The 17,829-nt window shown below is 37.1% G+C and overlaps 1 protein-coding gene across 14 annotated transcripts in view; it reads right to left on the bottom strand.

Moving 5' to 3' along the window:
* MYCBP2 (MYC binding protein 2) overlaps window positions 1–17,829 on the bottom strand; it is a 269,649-nt gene that overhangs the window by 32,605 nt on the left and 219,215 nt on the right. For 8 of the 14 annotated variants that reach the window (XR_011569887.1, XM_070800632.1, XM_070800635.1 and 5 more), the window contains 11 exons: window positions 15,830–15,931; window positions 11,309–12,952; window positions 10,173–10,342; window positions 8,879–9,123; window positions 7,795–7,962; window positions 6,445–6,602; window positions 5,113–5,312; window positions 3,946–4,095; window positions 2,473–2,633; window positions 1,227–1,383; window positions 822–1,046 (listed from right to left, as the gene is read on the bottom strand). Coding sequence is in view for 13 of the 14 variants with exons in the window: in XM_070800632.1 (XP_070656733.1) it covers window positions 822–1,046; window positions 1,227–1,383; window positions 2,473–2,633; window positions 3,946–4,095; window positions 5,113–5,312; window positions 6,445–6,602; window positions 7,795–7,962; window positions 8,879–9,123; window positions 10,173–10,342; window positions 11,309–12,952; window positions 15,830–15,931 (3,380 nt within the window). In the remaining variant the exon portion in view is untranslated. The remainder of the gene's footprint in view (window positions 1–821; window positions 1,047–1,226; window positions 1,384–2,472; window positions 2,634–3,945; window positions 4,096–5,112; window positions 5,313–6,444; window positions 6,603–7,794; window positions 7,963–8,878; window positions 9,124–10,172; window positions 10,343–11,308; window positions 12,953–15,829; window positions 15,932–17,829) is intronic. The other 6 variants (XM_070800636.1, XM_070800631.1, XM_070800637.1 and 3 more) reach the window with 3 other exon arrangements.

Raw genomic sequence — 17,829 nt, forward strand, 5'->3', positions numbered from 1 at the left:
AATATACAAATGGAATAGGAGCAGCTTGGCAATGGCCCAAGGGGACTTATTAATACTGTATATGCAGGCCACTTTCTTTCTGAGGGAAAAAATTCTAAAAAAGTATTCTTTCTCAAAAATGGGGTAGAAGCATGGGAATTTAGCAGTTGGTTTTATATTCTAATTGGCCTTTAATATTCAAGTAAATAGTATGCTTTTTCTTCTCCAGTGCTTTTTGTTAAAGACTGCTCAATTCAGTTGAAACATGTAGACAGGCTAGAGCTAGGGGGAATATATAGTATGATTATATATGTTAATCCAGGAATTTTCCCCAACTCCCTTCTGACGGTGGGGGTAAGGATTAAAAACTGAAGGCTAATTATGCTACAGGTCAAACTGCATTAAGTGCCACTAGAGCAAGGTAAAAAAGAATCCAGAGGAGAGAAAGAGTAACTTTTATAGAAGAGGTACTGTGGGAGAATTTGTCTGCTGGGTCTTATACTTGGGAAGAATCTGAAAGGTAGAGTTTAAGAGAAGGACTTCCAGGCCAAGGAAATAGCTTGAACAAGGGTGTGGAGGTAAAATATCATGGAGTAGATATTTATTTTGCTTAGCTATAGGTTTCATATATTTATAATCAGATCCTGTCTTAAAATGGGTATTCCACAGTGCCCAAGTCATATTAATCTGTTTCAGACTTGAGTTTTTTGACAATATAAACAGGACATTTGGTTGGTGAAGTTCCAGGTGAGAGCCTTTTTGCTAAAACTCAGAAATGAGACTGTATGATTAATAAAGGTCTGAAAAGAACTGACAAACCACAGTTAAGCTTCCTTTCTTACCCCAAGATCTCGGGAATTGTCCACATGAACAGATACATAGCGGGCATTGATGCCTTTTACACAGTTGATGGTGATGTTCTTAGTTTTGTTTTTATCCTCATCTCCTGACTCCCAAAAGGTTTCTGTGGAACCATCTGTCAAACTGCCAATCATGGCAGGTCGGCTTGAAGTTTTTATGTCAACAATGCTGGTTAAGTCCTTTAAGCACATTACTATGCACAATTCCTACCAGAAACAAATACACATAATTGAAACACTCAAATGGAAATCTTCCACAATAATAAAATAGGCATGAGATAGAAATAAAAGTAAGTAGCAAATTGTTTAGGAGTAATTTTCAGTTTCTCCTTCAGTACATTGTTGAGTATTAACAGGATAACACAGGATAACTGTTAGATGACTGACCTGACTCATAGCTTCAAAGCCAGACTGTATGCTGATGCTAAAACTCTCTTCACTGTCTCCATCATCTGATTTTGACAAAATATTGTTAATGTGATGAAAGACATTGCTCTGATGGAGGAACTGGTGATCAGATTGCTTGAATTTCAGACTCCAGCACCTAAAACAGTATAAGTAATATATTAAATAATTCTTTTTCAGGAACCTCTAAGGAATTCCTTGAAAAAAAAAAAAAGCATTCTGCAGCTAATCTTAATGCTGTAGGTAAAATAACAATATCAGAAATTTTAAAAATTCAAGAAACAAAATGATTTCTACTGGCTTTTGGAGAAATATACATCATTTCTGTTGAACAATGTAAATTCTAAGGAAAGTTCATCCATTTTCAGTTGAGTTCAGTCACTCAGTTGTGTCCGACTCTTTGTGACCCCACGAATTGCAGCACGCCAGGCCTCCCCGTTTTAAATATAGCCAAACCGACACATGAAGATCAAAGCTATAAAAGCAAAAGAGGTAATAAACCAGTTTTGTAGACAAGTGTTATCCCAACTATAACAGCCTCTTAAAATTTATTAGTCCAACAATTCTACACTAATTCATCAGAGTATAACACACTTTGTACTTCAAAACTCTTGCACTACAGAATCTCTTCTCTGCTGGTCTCATCATTAGGAATGTGTGTAGCCAAAGTCACTCTGTCAACCTGTTTCTTATAAAAACCAATGGAGGATTTACTTATATGTGTAGTCCAGTACGAGGCTCTAGTGATAAAGTTCACAATATAAAAGTAACGGTGAGGACTTAAAAGGAGGAGATACTTTTCAATGTAATTTTAGGATTGGCTGCATATCTCTTGGTATTCTTTACAATTCAAAACCCTATTTTGAATTCTGTTTTTGAGATTTCATTGCCCTCTCCATTTTTGCAACATTTAAGTTTCTACTCTTGAGGAACACTGAGACATGTGATTTGGGGTAGATGAGAAAGGAAAGTGAGGAAGATGGTTTCAGACTGTGACAATTTAGAGGACTCAGAAGTATACTACCCACAATTTATAAAGGGGCCAACAGGCATGAGCTGAGGCGAAGGGCAATTCTAAATTACAACCATAATGAGGGAGGTATCATTCATATAACACAGGATTCTTTCTACCTTAAGTATTTAAAGAGGTCTTTCAAGCATTTCATGCTTTGACTGCTTCAGAAAACTCCTTTTCCAGGGTACTTAGGACACTTGGAAACAATATTACCTTAGGGCCATCTGCTGTAATGAACTGCCACTGGGGAGAGACATCATAAGGTCGGAGATGGTCTGAAGCAGGCGGTGAAACGTGTGTGGTAAAGGATGAGCCGCTTCCCCTGCGATCACTATATCTGAGAGTGGATGCTCACATACCCTTGTATCTTTCTCCTAAGACAGAAATGGCGGGCAAGTTCATCAGTTTGGGAGCTGGAAGGAATTTTTCCCACAAAAGAAAATGTGTACTTTAACGATACTGATGTAGTAGAAATGTAAACAACAAAACCAAACCACACCTCAAACATCCAGTAAGGTTAACTAATTATGCTTACGTTTTTAAAGGAAAAAGTGATAAGGTCACCTATAAATAAAACCACCAAACCAAATAAATGCCGCATATGAGGATCAATTCCAGCATACTCACTAATCTACTAGCAGAAATGAGCCTTTCCCTTCAGCTGAGCACCACCCAAACTGCTGGCCCACAAAGTTGGGAGCCAGTAAGGAACTATTTCCATTCAGTAGGTTTTGGGGTATCTGTTACACAGGAACAGATAGCTCTTATGAATGTGTGATAACATCACATTGTAATCGTGGATTGTTTTCAATTTTCCCTTGCGGCCCTATTGATTTTCATTGGATATCTTTAAGGTTATTTTATTAACTACATGCATACACTGAAGATACAGAATTACTCTTGTATCATTTTGTAGAGATCCTCCTTATCCCTACTGATAATTATGTCTTGAAATCTATTTAATCTGATGTTAAACTAGCTGTAGCAAGCTAATTTTGATCGGTATTTATCCAGTATATCTTTTTCTACTTTTAACCTTTTACTTTTACTCTTCCTCTGTCCTTACGTTTTAAAAATGCGATGCTTATAAACAGTACTGAGCTTTTGTTTTTTTTCTATCTATTCTGACAGCTTTTTAAATTGAGGATTTAGTTTTCTACTTTTTTACTGTAGAAATATAAATGAGATCCATAAAGCACAGCTACAGAGGTATAAATGTGGCTGGAACCCAGGCTTCCAGGGTCCACACTCAACGCTTTTCCATGATACAGGCTGCCTCCTATAAAACTGAAGTCCCTTCTAGCCAAACTTGTTGACTCTCATGTCCAGGCACAATCTCGTTTTCATTCTCTGTGCCGTACAGTAATGCTGTGAAGTGGATGGCTCTTCTCTATAATAATGTTGCCTTCTTCATCTTATTGCACTGGACAGTATATATCTTCCAACTGAGTGCTTTGTCTGTGACCGTGATGGCTAGTGAGAAACCAGAATTGATTGACAGTGTTTCTGGAGACAGAAAACTTTCATTCAGCATAGTTAGTATGTTGCTCATAGCTCTGAATTGGTATTCTTGCCTTTAGGTTATATAATCTGTGAATGACTTCATGTAAATTATGGTATTACCTGAAGAGAGTTTGACTCTTCTATAAAAATATGGACAAATAAAAAACCAAGAGTCTCGCTCACTTGTTCTGCATTTTCTTTGTTTGTTTTATTTTCCTCATCCTCTTCTTCCTCTGGTTCCACTGGAGCAGGAGTCAGAGATGCCACGAAATGCCACAGAATATCATGGAGAGAAGTGGTTTGGATGACGTTACACAGAAGCCAGTTGAAAGCCTGCACGAAAGATAAAGTGAAACTCACTCAGTCATGTCCGACTCTTTGCGACCCCATGGACTATACAGTCCATGGAATTCTCCAGGCCAGAATATTGGAATGGGTAGCCTTTCCCTTCTCCAGGGAATCTTCCCAACCCAGGGATCGAACCCAGGTCTCCTGCATCACAGGTGGAATCTTTACCAGCTGAGCCACAAGGGAAGCCTGAAAGCCTGCATAAACAATGTTAAATAAGTCCACAATAAAGAGAACCTTCTGGGACTCAAGTATTTTAAGGGAAGACTTTAGAAGACTGATTGTCATTTCACTGAAAGTACACTGAACTTACACTTTCAGTAATTCTGGCCCTAATTAAAAAATTAACAGTAGGGAATATAATACCTATGAAATGCAATTCAAAATATTTTCCAAACCACTTTTCATTTCAAAAATTTGTCTGAATATTAATTTACACAAGCATATTTTTTCCAACTTGCATTTAGAATCAACATGCGTTTAGAATGTTTCTTAAGTTCTACACAAGCTGCTATTTACTTAAATATAGATTCATGTGGTTCCCACTGATGAATGGCAGGTTACTTCCTACTCATGATAAAGAAAAAAGATTTGTTATATATACAAGTCTATGATATACAGTGATCCATTTTCAGAGAACAGAGACCCAGATAAATTATCATTGTTAAATTTATAATTCAAAAGCCCTACTTCTGATCCCTTTTGCATGATTACTCTAACTGAAATGACACTGTGATTATAAAAAGATTTTTTAAGAAGATATTATCACAGTTCAGATAATAAAGTAATGTAGAAATGAAGTTTTTCAGAGTGTTTAAACTCAAATTCATTTATATTCCTAAACCTAGGAGTTTAATTTTGTTGCAAACACGGTATTTTCTATTCACTGAGGTCTCTTAATTTGTCACAATTTCTGTTTAGTAGAAAACTGACATCATTAAACAGAACCATTATATGAAGCTTATGATGAATGAATCAATAATCCTATTCATGTATTCTTACCTCCATAGCAAAAACTCGACAAGCAGATTTTCTTAACGCTTGTTTCATTGCTATTTCCAGACCTTCTAGATCATGATGCTGTATAACAAAGGCTAAGACTGGCCACTGGAAGTTCCGTTCTCCTTTGGAGAGGGAGCTGTGGGCTGAGATGAGCCGGGACAGCTCAGGAGATGGATGCCTCAAGAGTGAAGAACCCACTTCTGTTTGAAGGGAAAAAAAAAGTATCAATTTTCATAGGTAACACATATTAATATATTTACAGTGATTTCAAAAAACAGTATCCAGCTTATTCACTTAAGTGTCTTCAGGGATTTTTTTGTTTTTGCATTTGACACAAATCTTAATGATTTCAATTTTTTACTGAAGCTCAGATTTAAATATCTTACTTAAAGTTATATACCTGTTAAGTTGCAAAGGTAAGTTTTGAACCCAGGTCTGAATCTAAAGTTCATCCTTTCTATAACACTATACAAAATGTGATTTATTTTCTCCCCAAATGGAATCTACATCTTATCCCCAGCATTTTCTAAAGGACTGCTGCTGCTAAGTCACTTCAGTCGTGTCTGACTCTGTGCAACCCCATAGACGGCAGCCCACCAGGCTCCCCCGCCCCCGTCCCTGGGATTCTCCAGGCAAGAACACTGGAGTGGACTGCTTTGTAACAAATGGTATTTCAATAAGAGCCCAAAGATACTTGTTGAATGTATCCTCAATATTTTCCTAAAAGATCTTCAATAAGATACATAATCATCTACTTAAAAATATTAGGTCAGATCTTCACTTAGTAAGTAGTTGGCCTGATAAACCATTAACATGTTATCCTTTGCTTCTTGGATTTCTTTATTTTTAAGACAGAATCAATTAGCCTCAATTTGGGGCTGCTGATACTAATTAGTCCAGATTATCTAAAATTTTTTACTGATTAAGAGCTAGCCATATCTCCAGTTTTTATCATCTGTTTTGAGTGGTAGTACTTACAAGAGTTAACAAGTTTCTATTGAGAATATCATTGTGAAAGTGTCAAGTCATTGGAACTGCTGATTTACTGAAGCTTAGTGGGAGGGATAATGGTAGCAATATTCAGCTTAGATACCTAACAAGTAATATATTTTAAAGATCAGTTTATTCTTGAATAATAGTACATGATCTCTGGTGTCTCTTCCAACTAAGATGTAAAATTTAGAGAGGCACATTTATGGCTGTGTCACATAGAAGGAATGTTTACCACGATTTAAAATTAATCCATTCCTCTGCCTTCAAAAATTAGATTCAAAAAATCTACAAATAAAATCATTAGGATCACTCAATCTTCTTTTTTATCTTTATACTTACCAGTGTCTCCACTGTTAACTCTTCTCCGAGGAATGGCTTTAACTCGTGCAGGTAAGATGGAGTGCTGTTTATCATATTCAGAAGCAACAACGGAGTAGGATCTTTGGAAGACGGTTCTCTTTGCGAGATCAGTATCAGTTATGGGACTAGTTTCCAAACTGCAGATAGAACAAGGTGACAGACAACTCAGGAGGAAAAGGGAATGACGTGACACTGTATTTACTTAGTTTACAACAGCGTAGTCAAATGTGTGAACCATGTGGAAGAATACAAATTCAAAGCCAACTTGACAATCCCTCTTTAAGCCTTTAAGCCATAATTGGATCTTTCCAAATGTAATCACATTTTGACCAATTTCAGAACTGCATCTTAAAATTTTTGCTTCTCTTAAATCTACTTTGCATTTTAAATGAAAAAGAAGAAAAGGCATCAAATATTCTAAGCTTCTCTCAGAAGCAAAAGCACTGTGGTGGAAGACACGTGTCATGATATTCAGGAAAAACAGGCAGATATATTCATAATAGCACTGAATAGGAAGAACAAAAATATATACATGAGGAAACTTAATAAGAGGGAAAGTGAAAGGATGCAATTTTCTTCTGGTTCCAAGTGTTCTATGGTTTCTCATTCTCTGGAGGTGCTACTCAAAGCTCTATCTGGAGCACGGCCATACCACAGTGTACTGAGAGATGACGAACTGGTTCCTAGCCTCAGTTACATGATACTTAAAACTATTTGAGAACTCAGTGGTTTTCAGGAGGGCTGTCGGACACGGCTGAAGCGACTTAGCAGCAGCAGCAGGAACCAACCTCTTTTTTTTCCTTTTTAACTATACAACATTAAAAAACAGTTACAAAAGTATTAAGGTGGTTACGTAATTTCTTTTATTGGGGCATTTTAAAGAAAAAGATAAATACCTTTCTTTACTTTCTAAGACAAATTTACAAAGTATTCTTTTTGTTTCTTTTCCATTGGTCAAGGCTGGTTTCAAATCCTATGGCCCTCAGTAAAGCTTATATATGTTCTAGTAACTGGCTAGCTCTGGCCATGTTGTGTCCTCACTGCCTGAGTGAGTGTACATTCTTGTTTGAATAGATGATAGATGTTGTATATAACTAATTGGAGTAAAGGTGATCTCTTCTCTCCAACCGGATCTGCTATCAAGGACCTCACCTGATTCTTGAACGCATGCCTTTTCTTACTGCTCTAATAGTCAGGACACTTGACGCGACTTCCTTCCTGAGATGGAGGGATGCATCAATATCAAAGAACTTCTAGAGCATTCTCTTCTACTTAAAATCTCTCTTCCACCAAACACTGGACTCAACAAAAATACAGTAACTCAAATACCTGGGTGGCATGGACTTCATGTTGCTCTCGGGCTCTTCAAATACGTTGGGACTGGCATCGGGAGTTACTGATATGTACGGGGCTGGCACAGATGTTGAACGCAGGTACCTCATTTCATCCTGGAATAGGTTGTCATCTTGATAGCCCACGAAATTTTCATGATGATGCCTGCATTAAATCAAACCCAGTAACTTAAAGTATGATGGTAATACAGACACTTTCCATTTTTAACCTCCTTTGTAAAAGCAAAAATAACTCATACATCTATAACTGAGGAGTGTAGAGTATTAAAATAGTGGCAGATTTAAGGAGGAAGAAATAGAAGGCTGATAATTTTACACATAGGTATTCCAGGTACCACAAACATTTCAAATACAAAATTGAATTTCTTTCCTTTTGAGAACTTTTTCATCTTCCAGTGTTTCAGTGAGTGATCCCACCAGCTATCTGGGTGCCTTAAGCTAAAATATCTTGGTGTCACAGAGGGCTCAGCCCTCAGCCATGACCAGTCCTTCAGGCCTGTGGACGCTGGATTCCCTTTCACTATTCTCTCTCCTTGTTTCCCCATCATCACTGCCTTGCTTCAGGCTGATGACATGTCTCACATGGACTACTGGAGTATAGGTAGTGACCTTTATGGTAGGAACACGTGTTAGAGTGAAATGTGAAAGAGATTAGAGATATATGAAATGTTTCAAGGGTTAGGGGGGATATATCTATTCCCCAAAGGGCTAAAAATTGTAAAATTCATAGTTAGAGTTTGCCATCAACTTTTACATGTTTTACCATTTGATTCTATCCTTTTCAAACTGGAACACAGAGGTGCTAGTATAAGTACAATAAGCAGGTGACTGAAGCTGAAGGCTTGTTGTACTTGGCATTCCTGGTGATTTTTTCCAATGTCCCAAATGTACTTAGTCTCATATTTTCATTTTTGTTTTCTGTTCATTTTCTTGAATTATAAGTACAATAACAAACAAACAAACTACATAACTCTGCTTCTCAAAATGGAACTGCTGGTTGGTAAGTCATGCCAGCAGGCAATTTCCAAAGTGATTTAAAAAAAACAGCCAAGTGACATTACCTAGCTAATGTCTGCAGGTAGAGACAAGGCATTTTAACAGGAAGGTCCTCAGAAATGCCCTCTTTCACGCTGGGGAGTTGAGACTGGAATGGCTTTGCTGGATGGTAACACAGAATGCTGGGTTCGGCAGCGCTGCTCAGTGACAGCAGGAAGAGGGCGTTTGCCTTAATCACCTGGTGGGCTTCCATGGTGGGCAAGGCACGCGGAGTCTTGACTTGCATTGGCTTCCTCCTAGACTGCTTGACCTGGAGGGAGAATTTTTAGGGATCTTTTCCTACTTATATTCAAATATGAGATTTCTTAACCTAAATATTTTTGAATTGCTAATACAAATTATTAAACACTCATAGAACTACTTTAAAACAATAATAGTGATTACCAAAAACAACATTCACTTCATGTTTCTGAACTGATTGAAACTAATTTATATCAAATACAAACTGTATTTTTTTATCTTTTTGCTGAAAGTTAAAAACCTAACTAGTAAAATCTACATGTAATTATTTAAATAAAAGAGTTAATAACTTGTGTGTGTGTGTGTGTATCTGGCAAATATTTTCAGTTAGGTGTGTCACTAATGTGAATGATCCTCACTTTCCATAAATCCTTAATATAACTAGGTATTAAGAAAAAGAGAGGAGATAAACAGCAGAAAAAAGAGAAGGAAAAGGAAAAGAGAATTAAGAGAGAGAAAAGGTGAAGAGGGAAAGCTATGTATATGTAAGCAGGTGACTGAGTAGCACACAAGTAATAAAAAAATTACATCTTCAACAGGGTATGTATGTTACACAATGGTTGTTTTTGTGTTATCCCAAGACATAATTTGTTTTTGTCATTAAAAACAGCTGACCTGGTGCATAAATCAAATTTGTATATTATTCCTATTATAAAAGCTGATTTTTAATATCAACTATATGAAGCTGTCTGATGACATGTTCCTATAAAGAGATTTTTTTTCCCCCTCCCTCTTTAGTCTCCCTCCCATCTCCCTCCCCATCCCAACCCTCTAGGTTGTTACAGAGCCCCTGTTGCTTTTTTTTAAATTGAAGGGTAATTGCTTTACAGGATTTTGTTCTTTTCTGTCAAATTTCAACATGAATCAGCCACAGGTATATATATATATGTCCCCTCCCTTTTGAACCTCCCTCCCACCACCCTCCCTAGCCCACTCCTCTAGTTGTTTCAGAGCCCCTGTGTGAGTTTCTAGAGTTCTAAGTTTCCATGTTGCTAAAAAGAGGTTTTTATAAGGTTTATCCTTATCATTCACAGTATAGCCAGAACAAAATAAAACTACCTTCTCCCGGGCAGCAGCTTGTTTTTCCCGGAGGTATTTTTCTCTGCAGCGATCACACACCAGATACCACGTGCTTCCCCCTATGCCACCGTCGCCACAGTTACCAGCCCATCCACCACAGAAGTGCCCGATGCTATTGTAACCTTGTCCACCAGCATACCGGCCACAGCCTTTGAAGTAAGCACATAAATAGATACTGAACACCTAAGAGTCCTTAATAGTCTGATGCTTGCTACCTATGCATAAATGACAGATTTCCCTTCTCAAAGCAAGCAAAGTACTGAAGCAAGTATCTAACTTTTTCACTTTTTCTACCCACCCCCTCCCACCCTGCCCCCAGAGGCTATTAGTTATATCTGCAAACTTGCATGTATGACCAGAAAGTAATCAACTAAATGATGTCTAAAATACTGAAGATACTCTACATAGGCAGATGAAAAGAAATGTAAGACATGGGAACATTTAGATTTATTTAAGCATGCCATAAATTTGGACAAAATAGACAGAAAACATTCTGTACGAATGGTAAATTTTACAGATCGCATATTTTACAAAAGGTTTCAGTGTAATATGTAGGAAGAGAAAAGCATCTACCCAAATCCATAACAGGTGAATTTTGCAATACTAATCAATTGTTATAGAAATAGTTACATTTACCTAAAATACTGTCTTCTGATGAAACAGTTGATAATCTCTTTCACAGGAAGAGGCCCATAGAAATCAATATAATCTAATTTAATTTGCAGTTTTGAACAGGAAAACAATACAGTTAAAGGAGATTTAACGTTGAGACCTCTCCTGTGTGTTTGGACATATTATTTCTACTGTGTGAGACAGCAATCCTTTGGGTAAAATGTAAAATATTTTAAAAGTTAACAATATCTCAGAATGTGATAACACTAAAATGAAACAGTACTAAACTGCCTTGCCATCGCAGTATTAGAATTTCTTTACCTATTTTCCACAAAACTTATACTGTATTGATAAAGCACTTTAAAAATTACATTCTAAGAAAACTATAAATTCTGGGCAAAAGTGTCCCTGTACTTTAAGGTAATTCATGGAACAGCTTAAGTCAGAAGCTACCGCATCTGTGTTTTACGCAAAGTGCTTATGTGTACTCCGTAACCGCTTACCTGGGTGAGCCTGCCTCATGTGGTATGTCACTGGGTACGGGTGAGACTCCCCACACAGCTCACAGATGGTGTCTTTCTCTGGCCCTCCTACCGCCAGCTGGGCCATCTCCCCAAACAGATTACCCCTGGGCCGGACTTCGGTCTTCTCTTTTTTCTTCTTTTCTTTTTTTGCCTTCTTATTCTCTTTCTCACACTCTTTCTTTTTGAGGACTGCACAAGAACCGGGACTTGGGAAAATCATATTCTGGGACGCTGCTTTGATAGTGGCCAAAGAGATGTCTTCCCAGAAAGCCACCAGGTGCTGCAGCGTCAAGGGGAGCGGCGACTTCGACTTCGTCGCATGGTGCGTGGACATCTCAAAAGTGGCCTCGGCTTTCCCGTCTTCACATTTTTCATGCAGGGGGGGTTCCTTCAGCATGGACAACACCTTATTTTTGTTGATGCTACCCATTTTAGATATGTCTGGCCCATGAGGTGCAATATTAAACATATTCAGTGCTGACGATATTTCCAACGAGTGTCTATTTTTTAATTTGGTTTCCTTTTCTTCTGTAGGTTGCTGGCTGTTTAAGCTACTTCTTATAGGAGCGTGTTCTTTGGAAAGGTCTGGATTAAATTTTAAGAAAGAAGAACAAGCCATGGCGTCATGTACTATGCCTTCGTGCCACAGGAAAGAGGCGAAGACGGCCCGGGCACACTCAGCCACGGAAGGGGACATGGCTTGTTTGGCTGGCTCCAAAGGTTTGGATCCCTCTCCTTTGAAGAGAAAGCTGGATTTTTCCTTCTTGGGCCTGGTGTGCCTGTTAGCACATTTTCGACTTATTTTGGGGGATGCCCTCATTTCCTGTTCCTCTTTCAGTGGTGCTTTTCCTATGCTGAAATGCACTTTATTTGAACCTTCATCCACACTCTTAAATTCACTGCTCTCATCACAGGTGCTGTCCGTTAGGCTATTGGTTTTTAAAGTACTTGAGGTGCAGACTTCAACCACCTCACTGTGGAGGTTTTCTTGTACCACGTGGGGAGAGGGAGCTCTGTTTTCGGATCCGGGGGAATCTTTAGAATCCTTTGGTACTGGTTTTGGTTTTGGTGATGTTGATCGCCCCCTCAAAGGTTCTGTGAGGGGCATTTTCTTCTTGCGGAGGGTATCTGGATCAAGGGTGTAAGAGTCCGATTTGGAGCGTTCCCGGGGAGGATCGAGTTTCGTCTTAACAGGAGCAGTGCTTTTCTGAGGTAGATTTTTATCATGTGGTGAGGAGGATCGCGGAGAACTAGCACCGGATGGGCTAGACCTATTGGCTGGGAGCGTCTTTGGCTTGGGAGAGGATGACCGAGAACCCGGGCCTGGGGACTCAGCTCTGAAGCCAGAAGACATCCTCCCGTCAGATTTTAGCGTCTGCAAGGTGTTGTGGTTGGGGGACAACGACCGACTGTGAGAATCTGACCGCAGCTTCGCAGCATCAGATTTCAACATGAGAGACTCACTAGCCGATAGCCCTTCTGTACCCCTTGGCTTCTTCTGGTCAGCAGTAGTCCGGCTCATACGTCCATCAGGTTTGAGTGTTCTACTGTGTTTGGAGGACAGTTCCGGTTTTCCTGACGTACAGACTGGTCTAGGAGATGTTGAGATGGTTCCTCGGTCACCTGTATGGTCCATTTCATAGTGAAATTTGTTAATATAATTATAACTTACTGATGATTTATCTATTAAACCATGAAATAAAAAATAACTTACAAAATTTGTGTTGCTTTTCACAGACAAAAATACTTAAAAATTAAAGAAAAAAGGGAAACGGGGAATGATTTCTCAACAAAGTTCAATTACATTTTATACTTCTAATATTCTTATGATTGGATTAGAATAGTTTATTACTAACATATGAATGCTAACAGAAAAAGGACAAGAAGAAAAATAATCTCGCTTTTTCCCAAGCAAAGCACTAGGAGTTTCTACACGGACACCTTTTGTTTTCAGCATCCTGGCCCTCCTTCGGTGTCTCTCGCTCCTACTGTTTCATGCTTGCTTTAGAGGCACCACAGCAAGGATGTCGCTGCTGTCGGGAGGTGGTACAGCCTGCAAGATTATCTTTCCTAATATCAAAACTCCTGCCTTTACTGCAAGTGATATTATTGTTAGGAGGAAAGCAATCTGACTAAAGTGACTCAACTGGCACAAAAGAAATGAAAATCCATAAATCTTGCTAGAAGTATTCCTATTTTTTGAAAAAGGATACTTAGTAAATTGAGAAGAATTTGTTAACTGGTTACATTGCAGTTCGTTCTTTTTCTTTTTTAAAGGGAAATGAACAAACTTGGATAAAAGTAGTAAAGTGTTTTGGGGCTTGCTTGCATGTGTGTGTGTGTACAGTCATGCTCTAGTTAATCTGTCAAGAGAGTTTTGCCATAGAATCTGCCTCCTCATGGAAGGCTCACAAAAGTTGATATTTTTGTCTGTTACTCCCTTTCACTGATGCCATGTCAAGAATGGGTCAATACAATAAGTGTTTGATAAATTTTTGTTAAGTGAGTAAATAAACTCCTATTTTCTTAGTTTTTTTTCCCTTCTACTAGTCACAATCTTCAGATTCTCTGAAAATCCATTATGGCTAGCACCACCCCAGGGCAGAGGGGACAGCAGCCACTGCTGTGTAAGGGTCAGATTTTATAAGCCAAATATTGTATTTGGTAGAATTAGACATCAGCCCAGTCCTTGCCACTAATTCTGAGTGACTGACTCGTTTTTGTCACTCTGATGATGGAAATGCCTTCATCATCACATTTATTTCATAAGCTAAACCATACATAATGGTGAATCCAAGCAAATAAGTAATTAATCTTTTATACTTGGCATCTCTCTCTACAAGCTCAATGTGTGAATTTTCTGAAAGGGGCGTGCTTTCTAATTAATGATGCACAGTTCCTCACAAAGGAAATCTCTACTGTGATTGGCTAAACAATAGACTCTTTCAAATATCAGGAACACCATTTACCACATGCCAGCAAACATTGCTTGTTATATAGAGAGGGTCATAGTGAGGGCTGCTCTATATCATATTCCTATGCTTCAAGTAATGGCGAGTATTTTTTTAAGATCTGTTAAGTGGTGACAGCTGAATACCTGCTGGAGTCTAGGTGCATAACTAACGCACAATTATTTCTTCCTGACATATATTTGTCAAATTATAAATCAATCCTGCTGAAAAAGCTAGTTTTCCAAAATATATTTCATATATTGAAAAAAAATGTCAAGTTAGCTAAATGTGGTAAACTCATACACTAACTAACTAATGTGTATCTTCTTCATTTGGGTTTTAAAAATTTTGAGGCATGCAGTAAGTATTACTAAAAATGGTCATATGGCTATTTTAAGTATCACTAAATATAAACACACTTTGCCAAAAGCTTTAGATCATAAATACTTTCACATTCATCACTTAATTTTGTTTAGTGCTCATGTTTATCATGTGTAAACTTAAGTGATAATAGACACTTCCTTAATCTCAAAAGAATTCTGAAGAAAAAATAATACAAGACAGGATAAAAATTTAGTACATTCTAACAAATTAGTAAAAATGTTAAATATTAATTCATTAATAATCTGCATTTATGCCAAAATCATAAATAAATGGTTATATAATATCATTCTATAATATAATGTACCCATAATACTCTACTGTAATATGATATTCCATAGTATATACTCCTTATGGGTTACATAAGACTATATACTACAGACAGCAGGTTCTACAATTATTCTATAATATTATATAGTATTACTGTCAACTGTAAAAAGGAGAAATATAAAACTGTTTTACTCATTTTTAAGAATACAAGATTTTAAAAGTTAAATTAAATATCACTCTAAGACAAAAATATGTGATTAGGAATATACAGTACTTTAAAAGACCAAAGCAAATTTTAAAATGGTCTGACATTTTATCAATTGTCAATAGCTTAAACATTTCTAAAATTACGTGACTAAGGAAAATATAAGGAAGACTCAAGCCATATAGGATGGCTCTGAAAACAAAGGTAAACTAAAAAACTTAAATTATCAAACTGTTTCTCATAAAAAAACTAAAACAGGAAAATTATTTTTACATTAAATAACAGAAAAATGAGTCTAAGACTAACCTGTCACATAAGACACTATATTCTTACAGATCACAATGTGCTCGAGGCTTACACGTATACCTTTGTTCTGGTCAAAAGGGCTTTACAATTCCCCAAAGGCATTTCTTCCTATGTACTTATTTTATTTAAGACCTCATACAGGTTTGAAATTAAACAAAAGTACTATTTAACCTACAGATATAGTAAACAGGCATATCAATTAGGATAATCAATACAATATTGAACAAATACATCACAAATTACCCCAAAATATCAAGTTTAAATAAAATGATAAACTTTAATCTTAAATGGAATGAGATGAAAATGACTGAAGTGAACTAAAACTTCTTTCCTGAAAGCTCCTATGTTCATTAAGAATGGCCCATCCATGGAGGCACGCATACCCACCCTTCAGTTTGTGAGACAGAGATGAGAGAGCAGAGGCAGGCCCAGCTACACCATAATTTTTGTAAATGCGCTCACGAGAAGCAAGGTTGCGAGATGGAGATTCTATAGTGGAAAACATTGGCAAAGAAGCAGCACAGATTCAATGGAAAAAAAAAATTTAGCAGAGAACACAAGCAGAAACAAAGCATTTCAAATGGTATGCGCAACTATTAACTGCTATTAAAAATTTCATATTCTGCTAAGATTTTCAATAAGTTTATATCTCTCTAAAATTAAAAACTGAAAACAATGGTCAAATTAATTAATTTAGACTAATGACGACAGCGCCAAATGTGTTAGCTTAAAAGTTAAATAACAGTCACAGCACTGATAAATCAAATTTGAGCATTTCTTTTCAGACTAATCTTTCTTTAATTCAGTTTTCTTTAATTTGGTGCTCACTTACTTATAAATGAAAGTTTATAAGTAATTTTTTTTGGTAAACAGTTTGAGATTAAAAAAAAAAAACACGTTACTTACAGTTTAACCTATTGTCCTCTGGCTTTCTGTATGGACACAGGACTATAATTTTTCCAGTTTGCATCTCAGAATGGACCCAAGTTGACATTTACGGTCGACTACTTTTCTGAGCCCATCTTCAGTAAAAACTACTAGTGCCAATTCCAATATTTAGCGTTTGTTTTGTAAATCATATTACTGAGATACCAAATTTTATTTATAAAATGTCTCACAATACAAACAAAGCAAAAAAAAAAAATTACAAGTCACTGAAATGTTACACACATTAATGATTCACCATGCAGAAAATGAAGTCCTTAAAATGAAAAAATATATATATTTTTCAAAGAATTAACAGAACCTTTAAAGTGGTCTTTCAAAAGCAGTATGCTTCAAAAAGAAATGTCTAAATCTGAAAATTAACCCACTATTTAAAATTTTAATTTATGGCAGTTAAATGTAATCAACTGAGCTGAAACAAATTCAGGTAATAAGGAGATAAGTTTCTTAACATTATTGAAATAAAAAAATGAATACACACTTATCTCAAGAGAAAAAGTAATGGTTGACCGATTCATCATTATGGCCAAGATAAAAGATGAACTATTCATAAGCCAAATGTCCTATATATGGTACAGTGTATGTATTATGTGTCAGATAATGTCCTAGAAATTGAGCAAAAAGTAATGAATAGAAATGAAGTCCCTGCTCTTATGGAACTTATCTTCCAGTAAAAGGAGAAAGCCAATGAACACATATACCCTAGACGGAGTGGTGATAAACTTGGGAGTCGTAAGCACACAGATGTTTGGGTAATACTCCATGCCTAGATAAGACCACTCGGGGAGCGAGGTCTAGATGAGACCTCGGAATACAAACCTGGACATTCCTAGAAACACAGAAGAGTGGAGGACATAGGAAAGAGGTCAGAGGTGAACAGCTGAGGTAGGAGATAACCCTCAGGAAAAGGAAGAAGGTGTTTCAAGGGAGAAAGAAAAAGCAATCCTGTTAAACACTGCCAACAGAGCAATTAACATGAAATCCTAGAATTGACAATTGAACTTAGCAAAACAAAAGTCAAAGACTGACTAGAGTGGTATCGGTCGATAAGGACAACTGCAAAGACCCCTTGTAAGCTGGTTCAGGAGAGAATGGTAGGAGTGGATGGAGGGATGGACCCACATGCCATCGAGTCCTGTTCATCTAAGTTAAACAGCTGTTAAAATTTTAGTATCTTTGAGCATTCTTCTCTTTAAAGTCTATAAAACTCAAAGGTATCAGACTCTACAAAAGGAGTTCTTATGCTATTAATACTCAGTCTGCAACTCTCCCCAAAAATGTCAGTTCGAGTGCCAGTTTTTGACTGGAATTCAAGGGCAATTCAAACTGCCCATGAAAGGACACAGTTTCATAGCCTGGTCACTAAAATTTGTGAAGACTGGGTTTAGCAAGGGGACACAAGAGCAAGAAATTAGAAGACTATCTTAATTAAAAATACCGAT

The sequence above is a fragment of the Bos indicus genome, chromosome 12, assembly GCF_029378745.1.
Source record: "Bos indicus isolate NIAB-ARS_2022 breed Sahiwal x Tharparkar chromosome 12, NIAB-ARS_B.indTharparkar_mat_pri_1.0, whole genome shotgun sequence".
Lineage (NCBI taxonomy): Eukaryota > Metazoa > Chordata > Mammalia > Artiodactyla > Bovidae > Bos > Bos indicus.